Consider the following 20,875-nt stretch of genomic DNA (forward strand, 5'->3'; position numbering starts at 1 on the left):
GGTGGGTGCCGGCGGTGGCAGGGAAGCATATGGGAATCGTGAATTGCTGCTGCCAGGTTTGGAATGTTACCGTGAGGTAAAACGCCGTGAAGGAGCAGATGTCGCCCCTTCGAGGTTACGCTCCTGAAGAGTTAATGGTCTGGTCACCCCTGTGTCTATGGGCAATATCATCTTCCTTTCCTATTGCTGATACTTACTTGTTACATATTCGAGCATACTGTTACCGTTATCAGTTACCTGGGGTGACAACTCTCTGGTAATTTCTACTTCACAGGAAAATAACCCTACCTTCCACAATACGTTTTAGACAAAAGAAATGCAGAATACATACACTGTACAAGGCACACCATTGAGATCCACCCTAACATCTTTCTCGGAGCCTGTGTCTAGTTTTTTGCCTGTGATTGTAAGAGAAGTTCCTCCAGCTTTCGGTCCTCGTCCTTGTTCTTGTGATGGATTAATTTCATCAGGAACAGGGACCTACAAAAAGGAACATAACGATTTGTTTTGGCTATGGTTAAGCCTTTCAAAATTGCTCTTTAAACAGTTCAATAGTACTGCCAATACATGTCTGAATAAGTTGAATCCGTTTGGCTTAACTACACATCTAGCTCAAAAAGATGCCAGCAGTATTGAATTATACACTACAACAACTGGATCATTTAATATATTGAAAGAAAAAAAAAAATCAAAAGAGGTGGGCACACAATTCGGTTTTCTATCCTGCAGATGTGACTTACATATAAAGGCAGTTGAAAAGGGTGGGCCATAGGGGATTTGCTTGCTTTCTGGTTGAAGTGTTTTTTTTTTTCTTTTAGAGATTAATAACTGAAGTAGTTTCTACAGGTAAAGCTGTGTCTACCTGTGTAAGCTGGCAAGTCAATTATTGCTCCTCCTGATCTGTGAAGGTAGAATTATGAAAGTTGACACAACACCCAAGGATCGGTAGCCCTATGCTTGAAGAATACGCACACTGTCTAGGCAACCTTTTATCTGACAGGATGCTGCTTCACAGATGACAGATTGGCTAAACGCTGCATCAAAGAGACTGTGGCAAAAATCAGACACGGGAGCCCTCACTTTTAGGAAGGCCTTCCCCCCACCTTCCTTTCATTTTCATAGTAGGGCCAAGGGTGGTGTAAGATATGTACAGGCCCCAGGGCAGAAGCTGGGAGGAAGCCCACAGCACAACTGCAGGCTTTGCTTCCTTCAGCTTGAGGAGGGTTGGGGCCCTTTACGGCATGGAAACTCAGGGCAATTACCCTGTTTGCCACCTTCAGCAGGGCATTAGCAGAACATTGGATTAAATTATACATCTGATGGCAGCACACAGAATTTATACCTTGATGACAGTTGATGCCAAATATATATTAAGGACAATTTTAAAAGCATTTCTATGGGTAAAAAAAGGTGACAGGTACAGAAATGAACTTTAATTATCCTTCCTAAATGTTTCTAAATTTACACATGTACAGCTTTTTATGCACACTCTCCCTCAATTCTATACTGTGAGCGTCTAAATGTAGATGCCATGTGTGCGCTCAGGTTATTGAATTCAACTCCTAGGCGCGTGGATGTTACAGATTCACACAAGTGCTGGTTAAGTGCTAAGCGGTACTCTATGATCTTGGTGCTCAATTTGCATAGTACACAAATGCAAGTGGAGGAGTTCATATGGACGTCTCCCACAATTACGCACTCATTATAGAATATTCTCTCTTATACGCTGAAGTGCCACATTTAGTCACTGATTGTTACATTTGTACCCCGCGCTTTCCCACTCATGGCAGGCTCAATGCGGCTTACATGGGGCAATGGAGGGTTAAGTGACTTGCCCAGAGTCACAAGGAGCTGCCCGTGCTGGGAATCGAACTCAGTTCCTCAGGACCAAAGTCCACCACCCTAACCACTAGGCCACTCCTCATCATGCGCATTTACACCTGCCACAGGCGTAAATTGGTGCACCTAAATGCTGAGTTATGTTAGAATTTTATAATGGAATCTGGGAGCCCAGATCCCATTATAGAATTCACACTTAGTAACCAGCATTCTGGGACCTACCTTTCACCACATTATAGTTTATCGTCTATTTTAGTATACTGCCTTTGTCGACAAAACCAATCAAAGCAGTTAACAAGATTAAAAACTACAAAGAAAAAGAAAGTAAAACAGAACTCCATAATATGATAGGACAGTAACTTTCAGTCAATAAGATGAAACAATCATTCAGTCTCAATTGTGGATCACTGTGCTCAAAGCCGGCCCACCCACTTGTACAGGTTCTCTTAAGAATGAACTAACCATCGAAGAAACCCAATTCAAGGAAACGCGTTTTTAACAATGAATAGAAAGCGGTAAAGGAGTTTCTCCAAGTACAAATAGTGCAGAAGGGAATTCCATAAGGCAGGCGTCAAAAAATAAAGATCTGACATTCTTGTTGATTCCCATTTTGCCTTTGAAGGACGAGTCTATTGTCATTTGGAGATTTCAGGGTACATGCTGGTGTATATGGAATTACAGGAGATGCAGTGGCGTAGGAAGGGGGGGGGCGGGGGGGTCCGCCCCGGGTGCACGCCGCTGGGGGTGTCGGCTCCGCGCTGGTGCACTGTTCCGGGACAGAGAGAGCAGTGAACCAGCGCAGAGCCGACACACCCCAGCAACGTGCAGTCGGGGCGGATCGGCCCTCCCACCCGTCCGTCGCCGCAGGTATGCGCTCCGGGGGGGGGGGGGGGGTGCGCAGCGGCGACCCACCCCGGGTGTCAGCTCCCCTCGCTACGGCTCTGAGGAGATGATAGAAATTTTATTTTTATTTTTTGTTACATTTGTACCCCGCGCTTTCCCACTCATGACAGGCTCAATGCGGATAATGGTCTGCTCACCTACATCTGCACTAAACTCTGGAAGCCACTACCAAAAGACCTAAAACTCATGGACGATTACTTAACATTTTGTTAATACAGCCAAAGATGCTATCTATGCACCACTTGACATGCAAACATATAAGCAACCCTTTAAGTTTTGGTTTTATACCATTCATCTGCTGTTAGTAATATGTAATCTGTTGTTAAAATCATGCGTACTATCTGGAGATTGGAGGGTGGCCAATGTAACACCGATTTTTTAAAAGGGTTCTGGGCACGATCCGGGAAATTACAGACCGGTAAGCCTGATGTTCGTGCTGGGCAATATAGTGGAAACCACCATAAAGAACAAAATTACAGAACACGTAGACAAACATGGTTTAATGGTACAGAGTCAGCATGGGTTCAGCCGAGGGAAGTTTAAAGCACTCAGTCTAAAGAAATATTAAATGTAAGTTCACCAGCCTCTTGAACTTTCTTAAAAGGAAGCAAATAAGTATGAATAATAGGAGGGCAAGCTGCTTCTGGAACTTTCAAAACTTCAAGAAAGTTTTTTTTTTTTTTTTTTTTTAAAGCATATCCACTGGCTGATACAAGAACATTTTGGAAAGTTTAAGTATCTTAGTGTGTGTTTTCTCTATTTTCTAGGTCTTCCAGATTCTTAAAAAGATTCAAAAAATCCTGCATAAGTAGAGCTTCTTTCTCTAACAGTTTGAGGACCTTTCTCTAAAGTCTGCAGACTAATGTAAACCTCGGAATTAACCACATATATTTACACAATTTACAAATTCTCCTCACAAAACAACTAGAAACAGGATATAGCAAACAGTATAAACCATACACAACTTACAAAAAACATTCAAAAAAGGAAGTAAAAAATGTGCAAAGCATCCAAAGGTCAAAAATTGCAATCTTCCTTATATCGTCATTGTGCACAGAAAATACCTTTGAATAAAACTTTTAAAGTGTTTGATATACAAATTCTGGCAACTGTGGATCCCTGTAAAACAAGATCTTGCAGCACTCAACTCAAAATTTACTATCGTCTTTATCTGAATGAAAACTAATGGGATACACTTAAATTTAAATAAAACAAAGGCCTTACTAAACTCTAAAATACGCAAAAAAAACCTCAATGGAATCTATGGGCTCCTTTTACAAAACAGCACTAACCATTAGCAGTGTGCTGAATGCGAAGAAGTCCGTTCAATTCCCATAGGCTTCTTCGTATTCAGCGCACATTAATCAGTAGCACCGTTTTGCAAAAGGAGCCTTATCATCATTGCAGATATGCAAATCCTCATTAGCAGAACCACAAAAATCTTGGGTGTAATGATAAGATTCTGATTTGAAGTTTTGTCCACTTCTCTTCTGTTAGGAAATGCTTTTTGAAATTACGCCAGATTCACTCCATCCGATATTTGCTTGAACTTAAGGCATTATGAATTCTCATACATTCACTGGCAATTACACACCTTGATTACTGCCACTTTGTTTAAAGGTCTCTGTGTGAGATAAATTAGGTGCTTAGAGAACTGATGCAAAATGTTGCAATCAAATTGATCACTGGCGCTAAAAAAAATCTGATTATGTTACTCCGCTTTTAAAAGTGGAGCACTGGCTGCCCATTGAATCTCGTACAGTCTATAAAATGTTAATACTAGTATACAAAATCCATTACTCAAAACTACCACTTGTTCTATTTCGTAATTTAGAAACATAGAAACAGTGAAAAATGAAGGCAGATAAAGACCCTATGGTCTATCCAGTCTGCCCAAACATGCCATCTACTTCACGCACTCTCTGCTCATCTCAACAGAATCTTTTAGCTGTTCCGTTATACTGTCATGTTTTCTTGGATACTGTGAGATCCTATGTGTAGCATCACAGTCCCCCACTTCATATCAAAAATTGAAATCCTCTTAAAATATTCCTCTTGAAAAAGAATATTTCCTCCTCCTCTACTTCAATCAGCGCTGGGAGGGTATAGCTGCAGATGTGTTGGGGGTCTGTGAGCGCAGCAGCAGAATGATTTCAAATCTCTTGCCTTTTCTAGATGAATTCACCTTTTATTACTTTACTTTGCTACTATACTTTGTGATTTATTTATATTGGAAACTGCCTAGATAGGTTGTCTATAAGGTGGGATATAAAATAAAAATGAAACAAAGCTTATGCCAGATCTATGGCTAGCAGAAGTGCTCATGCTTAAGTTCACACATATGTATCTATCTGGTAACTCTAGTACAGTTTCCCCAAGTTCAGTCCTGGAGTACCCCCTTGCCAGTCAGGTTTTCAGGATATGCACCATGAATATTCATGAAACAGATTTGCATATAATGGAGGCAGTGCATGCAAATCAAATTCATGCGTATTCATGGTGGATATACTGAAAACCTGACTGGCAAGGGGTACTCCAGGACTGGACTTGTGAAACACTGCTCTAGTATTCTACAAAGGAAAGGAGGTGCCTACTTTACTTCATAGCAGGGGTTCTCGACCCAGTCCGAGACACACCTAACCAGTCAGGTTTTCAGGATACCCACAATAGAATATGCATGAGAGAGAACTGCATACACTGGCTGGGTGTGTGACGAGGACTGGTCCGAGAACCCCTGCTTTATAGAATATGTACCAGTCAGTTGCTCTCCGGGTGCCTATACACAAGTATAAAGGTTTTAGAATCACCTATATTCTATATATGGCCTTCTATAGATAATTCACCCATAGAGGGCAGATTCTATATATGGCGCCGACAAAAAAAACACGCTTAGTGCTATTCTATAAAGTTCGCCTAAAGTTGGGTGCAGTTTATAGAATACGCATAGCGCCCGTCCCCACGACTACAATTTAGGCGCTACCATTTACACCAACTAAAACCTGGTGTAAATGTCTGTGCCTAACTTAGGCATGGATTCGGCATATTGTATAATAGTGTGCATAGTTCCCACCCATGCCCCTCCCATGGCCACGCCCATTTTGAGATTTGCGCAATCGAATGTATACATACCACTTTACAGAATATGCTTAGAAAGCAGCATGCATACATTCTAATCAATGCCCATTAGTGCCGATAATTGCCTGTTATTGGCCAATTATCGGCGCCAACTAGCTTGCTAATTAAGCTGTGTGCGCGTAATTTGGCCGCACTGCCAAATTTGCACGTGCAAGTTTAGTCGCCATATATAGAATCCGGGCCAGAATGTGGTACAGGTAAAGACCATCAGGACAATTCTATAGATTGCCTCTAACATTTACATGTGTGTTATGTGCGTAAATGTTTAGAGAATGTATGTGTGCCCTAAACACACGTGTATGCCTTCGCTCTTCTGCAAATATCTGCTTAACTTGGATGAATCTCTTCATAACGATGGTTAATAAATTCCAACAGACAAATTTGAACGTGCCAGCTTATCACCAAAGAGGCTCCAAGGCATCATCCACTGTTTACACTGTTTAATTGGAAAAGTTCAATAAAGACAGAATGATTCAAAATTGCACATATTTGCATGGGAGTGTAAGAAGAGGTGGAGCATGGGTAGGACCTAGGCAGGATTCCCGTTTATGCAAACTATGCAGGTCTCTGCTGCACTTGGATACACCAGCTCTAGGGCTGGCTTAAGTGCTTGAGCCTAAATGTTACCACGTAGGTACCTGGTTATGCTAGTGTTCTTTACAGAGTAGGTACCTATTTTCCTTTATAGAATAGGCTCTCTTACTGTGCTCCCTACAGATGACCAATTCCAGAGGCTCTATTATAGAGTTGCCCCCCCCCCCCCTATCTGCTTTAACCATGTTTTTTTACCAACTTATGGCAACGTTGCACACTCCACTTCATTTTGGGCTTTACTCTCACTTCCCTTTCATTAAAGAACAAAACTGAATAATGAGGTGAAGACTCTGACCGTTGCCAGACTACCCTTGGAGGGATTCTGGCAGAGCAACCTGAATCATAAGATTCAGAAAACCAGAGCTGACAGGAGCTATTATCAAGCAACAAAAGTCAGATTTGATCCTTTGCTGCCAGGCCACAAAGTACCAGAAATTTCACATTTACTGGAGGTATGTGGAGAGCAGCCAAGGAAAGGTCAGTCAGCTTAGCTGGTGCTGCAATTATAAGCAGGAGGCATTTCCTGCCATGAAGGAAGGAGGAACCCACGAGGACAGTTCACTGCAGCTAGGGAGACTGGATGCTGAGTAAATGGAGTCCTGTTTCTGAGCTTACTGACCTCTTTTATAGCATATATCTTAATGAAACAAAGCAAAAACAAACAAAACAAGAAAAAAAAAACCCCCAAAACAAAACAACCCCCCCCCCCCCAAAAGATGGTGTTCCTCATTGATTTAAACTAGTTTACTGTAATAAATACATTTGCTGAAGTCTCATTTGTCTTGTCGGCATGCCTTGACTGGATTTCAAGTTCCTTGGCGCAGGGGACTGCCTCAAGTGCCGTGTACGTGTAATGTCTTTACAGACTGCAAATTATGATTCTTCCATCCTTGCAACATAGGAAACGAAGGGGAGTTAAAGGAGCTTCATGTACAAGTAAGGAGATTCTTCAAGCATACTTCCTCATCCTAGCGGCTATTTTTGTGGTCCAGTTTCAATCAGTATGCCAATGGGAACACCATCTGTTTGTGTTCATGAAGCCTTTCAGGGGACAAAAACTACAAAGGAAGGTTGCTGCATCCTCCGGGTGATCGAGAATAAAGTTATGCTGTTATGGACATCAGAGAAAGGCAGCTGAATCCAGCGCAAAATCATCAGCCCAGACTCCTGACAGTACTAGTACAGGCAAAATAAAGACCAGATTCCTTGTTTCTTGACCAATTCCTCCCCCGGGGTCATATTTCTAAACACCAGTCCTCCCCTTATTTTTTTTTTTTAATAGCAAAGTCTTAAAGTGTGTACTGTACGTCACTCTCCCCCCCCCCCCCCATGAATATGTGACGTTTGCATAGGCCTATCAAGAGGGTCAGCAGAACGCTACTACACTATATGATATTTATGTGGTCTTAAACAGGCATCTCTTTAGAAACTATTTTACATACACTACAGTGTGTATATAGCCAGTGGCATACCTAGGGTAGTTGACACCAGGGGCCGGTCATTTTTTAACACCCCCCCCCCCAAATCCAGTACTAGGCATGCCGAGAATACAAAACACTCAGGACCTATAGAGCAATTCTACCATACCATAAGCAGTAATTTGTACGAGTCACACAAGGAAAAGGAAAGCATCTTAAACACTACAGTGAGCACTAGAACATCAATTCACCTATTGTAAAACGAAACCAGACAGAATAGTACAGATCGTAGATCCTGCACAGTCAATGCCAACCGAAAGCCATGTCTTTTTCACAAACACAGATACACCCTAATCCACTATAGAATAAGTAATCATAAACTTTCTATTTAGACAAAAATTAAACTGAACCCCCCAATGCCAGACTCTGCATACAATGCAACACCACAGAAACAGAAACTGTCCCCTAGTACTGTGCAAAATATAAAGACAGCAGATGTAAATTTGAAAAAAACTAACAAGTACCAATCACCACTTTACAAATTAACAAATAGAAATAAAACAAATATAGAAAGTAAAATAATACCATTTTATTGGACTAATACATTAGCTTTCAGAGGCCAAAACCTCCGTCCTCGGGTCAGTACAGTATAGTGCTGTTACAGTATCCTATCCTGACCTGAGGAAGGGGGTTTTGTTCTCCGAAAGTTAGTCAAAATGTATTAAAATTAGTCCAATAAAAAGATTACCTTATTTACATGTTCTATTATAAACATTTAACACATCTACAATATTTTATCCTAAAGCAAAAAAAATAAAAAATATATATTTTATTTACAGTTTGCTGTCTCTGGTTTCTGCTTTCCTCATCCTCTTTTCACCGTCTTCCTTCCATCCAGCATCTGTCTTCACTCTCTCTCTCTGCCATCCAGTGTCTGCCCTTTCTGCCATCCCTTCCTTCCACTGCCTGCCCTTTCTCTCTGCCCCTTCAATCCACCATTTGCCCTCCCCTCTCCCATCCATCCAGGGTCTGCCCTCCCTCTCGCTCCCCCTTCCATCTAGGATCTGTCCCCTCTCTCTCTCTGCCCCTTTTTTCAGCCCCCAGTTCCAGCCCCCCTTCTCCCCTCTGAACACCCCCACCCCAGTCCCCTTCTCCCATCTGAGACCCCCACCAGAGTCCCCTTCTCCCCTCCCCTGTCTGAGACCCCCACCCCAGTCCCCTTCTTTCCTCTGAACACCCCCACCCCAGTCCCCTTCTCCCCTCCCCTTCTCCCCTCTGAGATCCCCACCCCAGTCCCCTTCTCCCCTCCCCCCTGTCTGAGATCCCCACCCCAGTCCCCTTCTTCCCTCTGAACACCCCACCCCAGTCCCCTTCTCCCCACCCCAGTCCCCTTCTCCCCTCCCCCCTCTGAGACCCCCACCCCAGTCCCCTTCTCCCCTCTGAGATTCCCACCCCAGTCCCCTTCTCCCCTCCCCTGTCTGAGACCCCCACCCCAGTCCCCTTCTCCCCTCTGAACACCCCCACCCGAGTCCCTTTCGCCCCTCTCCTTCCCCACCTCAGTCCCATTAAAACTGGCGAAGCAGCGTCGCAGGCAGTGCGGCAGGGCCTCATGCCCTGCTTGTAAAAAAAAAAAAAAAAAAAATCAAATCTCCTTCTTTCTCCTCGTCTTGACGTCGACTCGGGCCTTCCAATCAAATTGATTGGAAGGCCCGAGTCGACGTCAAGACGAGGAGGAGAAGGAAGGAGATTTGATTTTTTTTTTTTTTTTTACAAGCAGGGCACGAGGCGCTGCCGCACTGCCTGCGACGCTGCTTCGCCGTTTTTTTTTTAATGTGTGGCGGTGCGGGAACGGCCACGGGAGGCGGCGGGTGCGGAGCACCCCCCACCCACTGGCACCCGGGGCGGACCGCCCCCACCGCCCCCCCCTTGGTACGCTACTGTATATAGCACTTTATCAATTCATATGATAATCCCTGTTCCCTAGAGCTTAGTCTGGACAGACAATATACACAACAAAAAAACCCAAAACAAATAAAAGGAATAAAAATCTGGTTAAAGTTAAATTTTAATGCTGTTAATTACTTGCAACCCTATGCCTCCCCCATCACCACCAAAAAAAGTGGGAGGTACAGATCTATTGCTATGACTGGGAAGTGAAGTAAAAGATTTTTGAAGTTTAAAACAGATTTGATTAAACTACTATTGCAAATATCTTAAACACACTATAGAGGTTTGCTTTATCAGCTAGAAATAAAATGCAATTACATTTTGCTCAAGATATATTCTTGACCACGAGTCTGAAAATTCTGTGGCACAATTGCATATATTTTCATTTTTAAGCTTTATTTTTATTCAATTTTTCTGACAGTTTTTGGACGATTAATCTATGTGTTTCTATTGGGATAGGGGTGGGTAACCCTACAGCTTGAAGGATTATTTAGCCCAGCCCAAACAATATTATAAATGATTTAACTGGCCTGTATGGTAATTTCATTTTTGATGCGCGTCTGCTACACGCGCCAGAAAACAGGCACGTAGGTGATTACCATGCGGTTAATGCGAGAGACCTTACTGCTAAGTCGATGGCTGGTGGTAAGATCTCAGACCCAAAATGGACTTGCACCAATTTTGGCAAAAATTTTAAAAAGGCCTTTTTTACAGGCGCACTGAAAAATGGATCTGCATGCGCCCAAAACATGTACCTACACTAGCGCAGCCCATTTTTCAGCGTACCTTAGTAAAAGAACCCCAAAGATAGGGCAGTCTTTTTGCTGTCCTAAATTTATGTGGTTATGTAGCTGGTTAATGGAATGAAAATCGCCGCTAACCACCTACGCAGGCGCTCTGCCTCTGGCCACCTTTAACCTAACTGGTTAGGAGATGGCTGGTTAGCAGTGATAACTGATTAGTGCTGCTGAATATAAAGGTGCCGGGTCACTCAGTGGGGTTTAACTGGGCAGGAGCCTCTCCTGCCCAGTAAAATCTTTTTGAATATCAGGCCCATGGAACCACTGCCACAGAAGCAAGCAAAGGAAGAGACAGCTGTGCAGGCAGCTGATAAAGGAAATGGATGCAACTGCAGTTGAAGCCTGTGGAAGCTGAGTGAGAAGGCAGCAAGCTAAGAAAGCAGGGTAAGAAGAGGGTGCTGGGGTTTGGCTGGGAAGAGTGCTGGCCTCAATGTTTTTGTTTTAAATATTATACTCCTAGGCTACAAATTAAAAAAAAAAATTTAAACTCTTCTGCAGAGTACAAGCTTTGCAAATTCTTAGTATTTATATATTTTTCTTCATTATTATGTAAATTTTGTTTGTTTTCCCTCTGGCAATAGTCTGCCTGGTGTTCGGAGAAAGGAGACCTCTCTCCTGCTCCCCGTGCTGCTGAATTCAGAGATGTACAGTGAAACCTCCTGGTGTAGATGAAAGCAAAAAAAATATGGTCCCTTGGTCATCCATGGTTCATAATCTCAGAAGAGAAGGAAAGAAAAATAAGACATAGATGAAATATTGGGGAGACTAGATCCTGAAAAGGAAGGAAGGGGAGGAAGAGGAGGAGAAGGATCTTGGGTTTGGAGAAAGCTAGAGGACATCTAGCTGACGAGAATGGTATGGGATTTGCATTCCAAGACATATGAGCAGAGACTTGCTGACCTGAACCTGTATACCCTGGAGGAAAGGAGGAACAGGGGTGATATGATACAGACGTTCAAACACTTGAAAGGTATTAATCCGCAAACAAATCTTTTCCGGAGATGGGAAGGCGGTAGAACGAGAGGACATGAAATGAGATTGAAGGGGGGCAGACTCAGGAAAGATGTCAGGAAGTATTTTTTCACAGAGAGGGTGGTGGATGCTTGGAATGCCCTCCCGCGGGAGGTGGTGGAGATGAAAATGGTAACGGAATTCAAACATGCGTGGGATATGCATAAAGGAATCCTGTGCAGTAGGAATGGATCCTCGGAAGCTTAGCCGAAATTGGGCGGCGGAGCAGGTGGGGGAAGAGGGGTTGGTGGTTGGGAGGCGAGGATAGTGGAGGGCAGACTTATACGGTCTGTGCCAGAGCCGGTGATGGGAAGCGGGACTGGTGGTTGGGAGGCGGGAAATACTGCTGGGCAGACTTGTACGGTCTGTGCCCTGAAAAAGGCAGGTACAAATCAAGGTAAGGTACACACATATGAGTTTATCTTGTTGGGCAGACTGGATGCACCATGCAGGTCTTTTTCTGCCGTCATCTACTATGTTACTATCTGGGAAAAAGAGCAAGAGATCTACTCTTATAGACACCCCCAATATCAATCTCTTACCTCATTCACACCCCACATCACCTTATTGCCCTCACATTTACTCTTCACAACCACTTCAATCCCATCCCATCACTCATTCTTATCTCCTTCCTCACACTTCTTGTACCCTGCCAATCACCTCAGTCACTTTCCCTCAATACTCCCATCTCCCATTCTCCCTCCTTGTATCCCCTCATTCAGATATGACCCCCCCCCCCCATTCCTTCACCGACTTCCCTCCCCCCTCCACTAAACCCACTTTAGAGCTAAGAGGATGACAGTGTTAATATAGCATCTCCGGCTGCATCCTTCTCCTCCTCTGCTGCTGTTGTTCATGGCTGAGATTGCACTTTGAGCCACATGAGACACACTGGGAGGACGATGCAGCCTCAAATACTATGCTGCCATGGTTTTCCTAGCTCCGAGACAGAATTGGAGGAAGAATGAGGGAACTGAGGGTTGGTGGAGACAGCTGAGAAGGCGATTTGACCAGGGTGAGGGGATGAGAAGTGAGATAAGGCAGTGGCATACCAAGGGGGGGGGGCGGTCTGCCCCGGGTACACACTGCTGGGGGGGTGCTGCGCGCCTGTTGGCCGAGTCCGCTCGTTCCCTCCCTGCTGCTCCCTCTGTGCGGAACAGGTTACTTCCTGATCCGGGGCAGAGGGAGCAGCAGGGAATGAACGGACTCGGAGCCGACAGGCGCGCGGCACCCCCCCCCCCCCCAAGCAGGTAAAAATACACCCGGGGGGGGGGGGGGGCGCATCGGTGATCCACCCCGAGTGTCAGCCAGCCTAGAAACGCCACTGCGATAAGGAGATATGCATCCTCACTGCCACCACCACTTCAACCTGAGCTCCTACTTTCCCATGGAGACCAGACAAGTTCTACATCAAGGGTCAGATAGTATGCCATTGGATCGTGTAAAGACAGGGCCATGGTTTAGCAAGAGAGAGCCTAAGAATACCAGGGAACCCTACTGATATCGTGACACCACAAAATTCAGATGAATGAGTAATCTCAAGAGTGCTACCACGCTTTGCTTAAATTTCAATAAACCCTGAAAAGAGGGCAGGTTATCTTCAGAATACACGACTGTCTAAAGGCAGTCATTCTAAATCAATAAAGTTACTCACAGAGCTTAAAACTTCCTTTATATCTGGGTTACCCTTCCCTCAGTGATGGTCAGAAGGTTCAGTGATTCAAGTCTAGACTTTGCCTCCTTGAAGGATAACACCTACTCCTAATCTCCAAAGCTTTAATGCCCATATACTATATGTCATTAGTCATCACAAAAGCAAATGGAAACTGATCACAAGTGTTACCACCAACATTTGCATTGCAAATGCTGGTTCCATGTGAATCTGATGTTTACTCACCTGGTATGTAAACTGAACTTTCTGGGAAGAAGTGCCTCTTTTGTTTTTTATGTCAACTGTAACACTGTTTGACAGCGGTGCCTGTGCCTCTGCCTCCTGGACCTCACACACGACCCTAATTGGAAAAAGATTGTGTGATGAATATTTTCAGAGTAGATTTTTAAACAAGCCTTGTAAAAATGCTACACATGTAAGACTTGAGCTAAAGACACTGCATCTGAAACAGTGTCTGGACTTGAATTGATCTGACTGCCCAAGACATTCACATTTCTCAGAGACTCATTCCCATCAAAAATGTAAAAGTACAAAAAGTGAGGCATGACCTGGGAGGCTAGAGAAGCGAGACAATCCCCCAGACGTAGGAAGGTTTGTACTCAAATTTGGTTCCCTTATTTGCAAATTCTTAGTTCTAAAGGGTATAGCTTGCTGATTAATCCTTAGTTCAGGAAGGATGAACCCAGATGTGGGGTTTCTCATTCCTCTGTCATTATTGGGGGAGGGAGGGTTAAGGGGGATTTATCTTGGCCCTGCCATCCCCACAGTCTTTTGGATTGAACCTGTAGGTTCTCATTGACCTAGTTACATGGGACGGGTTTGGTGCGTAGGAGAACTGAGGAGGGAGTTTCGTTGGGTGGTTGGTATTTGGATATGGTTCTGGTTATACTGGGAGTGGGTTTGGGGTGGCAGGGAGGGAGGTGGGGTTCTGATTAAGGTGGAGAGAGGGGGGGTCCCTCCTTGCTCGTTATTTCCACAGAAGTTGTAGCCTCTATTATGGCGTGGGGGTTGGGTTAATGGGAGGGAGGTTTTGCTAGAGGAGGGGTTACTTTTTGGGGACTGTCGGTGAAGTTATTTCTTTGACCACAATCTTCAGGAATGTTACTATTCAGTTAGGGGAGAGATTAGGGAAGTTGGGGAAGGGGGGAATAGAATAAAATGGATGGTGCAATTGTTAAAATGTTAGCTTATGCAGCTGGATCTTGTTAGTTATAAGTTGTGATATTGTAAGCTAAGTTTATTGTCTGGCGACTAATTTATCTGTACCATCATTAATAAAATTGTTGAAACACATAAAAAGTGAGGCATGGACGAGAAGCCTAGTGGCTAAAGCAGTGGGCTGACAATCAGGGGAGCCCAGTTCAAATTCCACTGCTGCTCTTTGTGATCTTGGGCAAGTGGCTTAATCCGCTGTTGCCTCAGGGACAAACATATCCTGACTCCTCAAGGGACATGGAAATACTTACTGAACCTGAATGCTTGGAGTTACTACCAGAAAAATTGTAAGCTAAATTCAAATAAATAAAAAAATTAGTAAACCAAGAGTATTTTGAGGTTTTCTACAGTACCTCAACTATTGAGGATGTGGTCTAGAGTGAGCCCATCAAAGCTCTACAAATAGATAAGATGCAGTAGAATACTATGAAACACTAGACTGCATGATGAACTATTGCTTTCTTGGATGTGATTTATAATACTGTAAACAAGGAGATTAGCATGAGAACTTGCATTCATGCCAGTGCCCCCTGCTCTCCCATGATTACAATAAAAGCAAACGGAGGTAGGAGCTTTATTTAATCAACAATGTTAAGTTCCAGATCTTTGACAAACTATATACATTACACAGTCCTGCCCCACACCTGGTCTTAGCCCATGCTGAGGCTACTAGACCACTCAAAGAGTGCAATAGCTATGAGAGTGGCTGTAGTTCACCCTGTGGGGCTACTATCCCATGGCTGGTCAACCTTAATCCAAGTGAGGTGCAGTAGCTGTACCATGCCCTCAAAGTCCATGGAAATGCAGGATCACAATTCAGACTGACCATGCTCCAAGTTATAGAAATGGTATGTTATGTTATTTATTTATAACATTTGTATCCCACATTTTCCCACCTGTTTGCAGGCTCAATGTGGCTTACATAGTTCCGTAAGTGGTGATTACCAGTTCCGGAGAGGAGAAATACATAGTTGAGGAAGAGGAGACAGAATGGATTAGGTTATAGGAAGGAAAAGTTTGTCTAGTGATAAGAACTGAAAGGTATTAGGTTAAGTTTCATTGAAACTATAAATCTGGATAATAGTTCAAAATTCAAAGCCTCAAGTTGACCATCACCCTATAGTAGCAGATTTCTGCTTTGATGATCCCCACGTACACCAGGTTTAGCCGTAAGAGGATGTATTCCTGTCAGCTCAAAAAAGACCCTCTATATCTGCCTCCTTCTCTCTACCCCCCCCCCCCCCCCCAACTTCTCGGGTACTGACCCACCTCATGTGACTGTCATCCTGCTCTGCTTGTTGTCCTGCTAGGGATGAAGGGAAATATTGGAAGGAGGACAAAATGGAGGACAAAGTATTCTGGGTCAAAACTTATAAACCCCCCCCACCCCCCTCATGTCCTGGCCCTTGATATCAACACCTCCTCTAGACTGACCTGGCTATATTGCCCATGACAGTCTCTTTTCCTTGCTGTGGCACCTTTCAACCAGTATGAACGGTAAGGATGACTGAGCCAGCCAGGATGTCATATTATGTTCATTCCACTTCATCGCTGGGCTGTCTTGCAAACAGAGGTATAGCCAGAACAATCCAAGTTTCATAAAGTCTTATACCAATCCTGGGCAGCATGTAGTCTGCCAGGTTACTGGCTATGTTTTCTCTCAGTAAACTTTGGAAGGAACTTTAGTAGAGATGTTTTGGCTGCATAGGCAAAATGCATATTTATTGTAGATGTACAAATTGGTATGTGTGTCTAAACAGTGATTGTAGAACAAGTGCTATTTGTACTGGGGGCATGAAGAAATTTAAATGATATGAGAAATATATACATTTACCTTGTCATTTCTAAACTCAAAACAGGTTTATTTTCAGTGTCATTAAAATGTCAGCCTCCCCCCACCCCAAGTGCTCATTGCTTTCAGGCACCAACTAATCATGAACCCGTGACCTTCAGGTTGAAAGGCAGCAGCCTTCCAGGAAGAGATATTCTGCCTCTTGAGAGCATACAATAAACCCATCCATATCTAGATATGCCTTGCATTTCTTATAATCTTAGTTCTTGTTTCCCGAATAGACCATCAGGAACCAGCTCATGGTAGAGTTAAGAATTTCTGCCCCATGTTTGTTTCATGTTTTAATGTTATTCTCCTGAGGCTTGAATACTAGACTAGAACAAGACAAGAACTAGGAAACCTTGAGCAATCATTCTTCTCTTGTTCTAGTCTAATGTTCAAGCCTTGGGAGTCCTTGCTGGGGACTCTGAAAGAATGAACCAGCCAAAGTAAAGATACTGAAAGATTGACTCAATCATCTAAATAAAAAAGCTGATATCCTATGAACCTTAACTGAAATAATACTTTGTTCTTCTTATTTTGCTAATGACGATTGTCATGCGGCATAATGTAAGCCACATTGAGCCTGCAAAGAGGTGGGAAAATATGTGATACAAATGCAATAAAAAAATAAAATTTGAGCCTAATCTAAAAGGACCACAAAAAAACAAAACAAAACAACCAAAAGCAAAGATGCCAGTGCCATTACATTTCAGCATTTTTTTCTGGTGTTAATTGTTAATATGCACAAGACAGCTGTGAACCTGTGACCTTCAGTTTGGAAGACAGCCACCTGAAGGAGCTACTCTGCCTCTAGAGAGTTTGCAATAGCCAGCTCATGCCTAGCTTTGTCTTATATTTCTGATCTTGTACTTCTGGTAATCTTAGTTCTTGTTTCCTGACTGGTCCAGCAGGAACCAGCTCAGGGCAGGCTTGAATATTTCTGCCCTGCCCTTGGGTTTGTTTCTTGTTGCTTCAGTATTGTTTTTGTTCAGTTATAAAAACAAAATAAAATGAAAATTTAAATGAACAAAATGAAACTGCCTGTAAACAACACAGGAAATTAAAAAACAAAACAAAACAAAATGAAAATTTAAATGAACAAAATGAAACTGCCTGTAAACAACACAGGAAATTAAAAAACGAAACAAAACAAAACGTTTTTCCTGCACAACCCTATTATACACATATTAAGTATTTCAGAACGTCAGTACATGTATTCCTCAGAACATTTCTCTGGCAGCATTTATACCTATTTCAAGTCATGCATAATTCTTAGCAAACATCTGGTTTGGACTTGGGATGTGGAGAAGAGTATGGGGTAGATACTAACTACAAAACCACCTCCAAATTACATAATGTTTGACTTCAGCAAACCACTCCAGTTCCTGGCAGACATGCAGATTTCCAAAATCTGCTGTTAAGCAGCTGCCTGTATGCATAAGCAGCAAAAAGCAGCACATACTTGCATATAGTACTACTTACACATACAAATCACCAGTGAGGCCACTCATTTTCCTAAAATAGCTGTTCCGATTGTGCATGGCACCAACAGGTGCTTACTAGCACCACTAGGTGTTCTAGAAAAGCCTCAGTGTTCACCAATCCTTTAATAAAAATACTAGGGTTTTTTCTGCACGTACAGACCTAAATGTTCACCGTTGGACCCAGATAACCTATAAAAATGTATCCTCTGTGAGGAATAGTTTCATCAATTTCACGTGTAAAACCTTTTTTTAAAAAAATGCAGAAAGGACCTTAACTGTGATTGAAACAAAACACACAAAGCTCTATAGTGTCTCTGCTCTGCGGTCCTTACAATCTAACATGACATTATCCAAGTTCAAATCAATAAGGCCATGTTTGAAAAGAACAGGGTTTAAGACTTAAAAGCAGTCCCTACACAAAAACAATGCTCATGGGTGGACAGTCTCATTTAGACCTCTTTAAACCAATCCCAAGTGATCACTCTGGATACTCATAGTAACATAGTTAGTGACGGCACAAAGACCCATACGGTCCATCCAGTCTGCCCAACAAGATAAATTCATTTTACATGGTATGAGATACTTTATATGTATACTAGAGTTTGATTTGTCCTTGCCTTTCTCAGGGCACGGCAGGGGCGTAGCCAGACACCCAATTTTGGGTGGGTCTGGGCCCAAGATGGGTGGGCAGAAGAACCTTGCCCCGTCCCACAGGTGATTTGGTCTCTCCTCTCGCCTGCATGCCATATGGTCTCTCAAACATCCCCCCTCTCCTGTATACCTTTTAAATAGCAGATTTTCACCAGCAGCAAGCAACTAATACACACTGCTCATGTTGGCCCCACACCCTTCCCTCTGATGCAGCTTCCCGTTTCCGCCTAGGCAGAAATACATCAGAGGGAAGGCTGTGGGGCCAGTGCGAGCAGTATGTATGTCACTGCTCACTGCTGGCGAAGATCTGCTACTTACAAGGTATGCAGGAGGGACACTTGTTGGGAGTTTTCAGCTGGTGGGGCTTGGGGATCCCTGACAGCCACATCATAGGTATGCTGCTACTGGGTGGGCCTGGGCCTACCGAAGCCCACCCTTGGCTACGCCACTAGGGCACGGGCCATAAAAGTCTGCTCAGCACTGTTCTTGAACTATTCAGTTACGATCAGGGAATAGACCGTAGAAGTCTGCCCAGCACCGGTTTTGCTTCCTAATTACCGACGTTGCCACCCAATCTCCGCTAAGATTCCGTAGATCCATTCCTTCTAAACAGGATTCCTTTGTGTTTACCTTATGCATGTTTGAATTCCATTACAGTTTTCATCTCCACCACCTCCTGCGGGACGGCATTCATTGTATCTACCACCCTTTCCATGAAAAAAGTACTTCCTGACATTACTCCTGAGTCTGCCCCCCTGCAACCTCAATTCATGTCCTCTAGTTCTACCACCTTCCTGTCTCCGGAAAAGGTTCATTTGCGGATTAATACCTTTCAAATATTTGAACGACTGTATCATGTCACCTCTGTTTCTCCTTTCCTCCAAGGTATACAAGTTCAGGTTGGCAAGTCTCTCCTCATACGGTTTACAACGCAAATCCCATACCATTTTTGTAGCTTTTCTTTACACTGCTTCCAGTCTTTTTACATCTTTCACAAGATATGGCCTCCAAAACTAAACACAATACTCCAAGTGGGGCCTCACCAACGACTTGTAGAGTTGTACTCACTGCACTTTTCTGTCTGGTACAGTTTCCAGATATTGCCATCATTTTTAAAATGTAAACTTTAACCAGGGAAGAACAAACCAAACCAACAACCCTAAAACTAAAGTAATCTAAAGAGAAAAGACTAGCAGGGGAGAGGTAGATAAAGGGAACATATGGGATCTTCATACTCTCTGATGTCCTGCATTAGAGCAGTTAATAGGAGAATCAGCACCACCTTGAGGGGTGAGAACCAACTTTACTTTCCATACGGATTCACTCACTGGCTTCTCTAGAAAGGATATCCAACTACCCAATATGTTAGTGTGTATTGGGTAGTTGGATATGAATATTTACAGCCTATCCGAGTCCAGGTTCTCATTCATGTACAGTGCTACCCCTCCTCCCATCCTATCTACCCTATCAGTACGATATAATTTGTTGCCCGGCATGACTCTGTCCAACTGGTTATCTTCCTTCCACCAGGTCTCAGAGATGCCTATAATATCCAATTTTTCATTGTGTGCACTGTATTCCAGCTCTCCCATCTTATGTCTCAGTACCGGAGAGGCGTTTGCCGACTCCGGTGTGAACAAATACAATGTGATTTTGTGGTAAGATAAAAATTCATGTGGCAGAAGCCACTTTAGGAATCGTAGAGCGGAAGAGTTGTGTTATGTTCATTACGTGCTTTAATTTTCTTGTATTCAGGATACCCATAATGAATATGCATCAGATAAATTTGCATGCAATGCCTCTATTGCATGCAAATCTCTCTCATGAATATTCATTGTGGGTATCCTGAAAACCTGACTGGCTAGGTGTGTCCCAAGGACTGAGTTGAGAGCTCCTGCTTTAGAACCATGATCTCTGATATACGGGGAGAAATCTCTCCTCCCCGCTGCTTTTGAGTCCTGCCTATGGGTGCCAACATCTTTAAATCCAGTCCTGCAGAAAGCATGCGATAGTGAGGACTTCCTTAGTAGCTGGATATGACCTAATATACAGGTGAAAGGCTGCATGGCTTATATCAAATCATCTTCTACTGATATTTGAACACAATCTTTTTCCATCGTCCTCCTAATGTTTCCTGGTAGCAACTATTATTAATTTCTTACTGCAAGAAGGGACAACGGAGAGCAATTACCTTGTTGAAACAGAATAGAACTCTTCTTTAAATTCACACGGTGTATTTCCTACAAATATACCGGTCACATCCTCAGCTTGTATACCCAAATTAGATCCTTTTATTGTCAAGAGAATTCCACCCAGTAATGGTCCAGTGGTTGGCTCAATCTAAGGCAATAAAAATAAATAAAATTACATAC

The 20,875-nt window shown here is 43.3% G+C and overlaps 1 protein-coding gene across 1 annotated transcript in view; it reads right to left on the reverse strand.

Moving 5' to 3' along the window:
• The window catches only part of PLXNB2 (plexin B2), a 519,469-nt gene that overhangs the window by 83,251 nt on the left and 415,343 nt on the right, over positions 1-20,875 (reverse strand). The window contains exons 16-18 of the mRNA XM_030217169.1: positions 20,695-20,843; positions 13,545-13,659; positions 332-480 (exon numbers count right to left, since the gene is read on the reverse strand). Coding sequence (XP_030073029.1) covers positions 332-480; positions 13,545-13,659; positions 20,695-20,843 — 413 coding nt within the window. The remainder of the gene's footprint in view (positions 1-331; positions 481-13,544; positions 13,660-20,694; positions 20,844-20,875) is intronic.

Source organism: Microcaecilia unicolor, chromosome 10 (assembly GCF_901765095.1).
Source record: "Microcaecilia unicolor chromosome 10, aMicUni1.1, whole genome shotgun sequence".
Classification (NCBI taxonomy): Eukaryota; Metazoa; Chordata; class Amphibia; order Gymnophiona; family Siphonopidae; genus Microcaecilia; species Microcaecilia unicolor.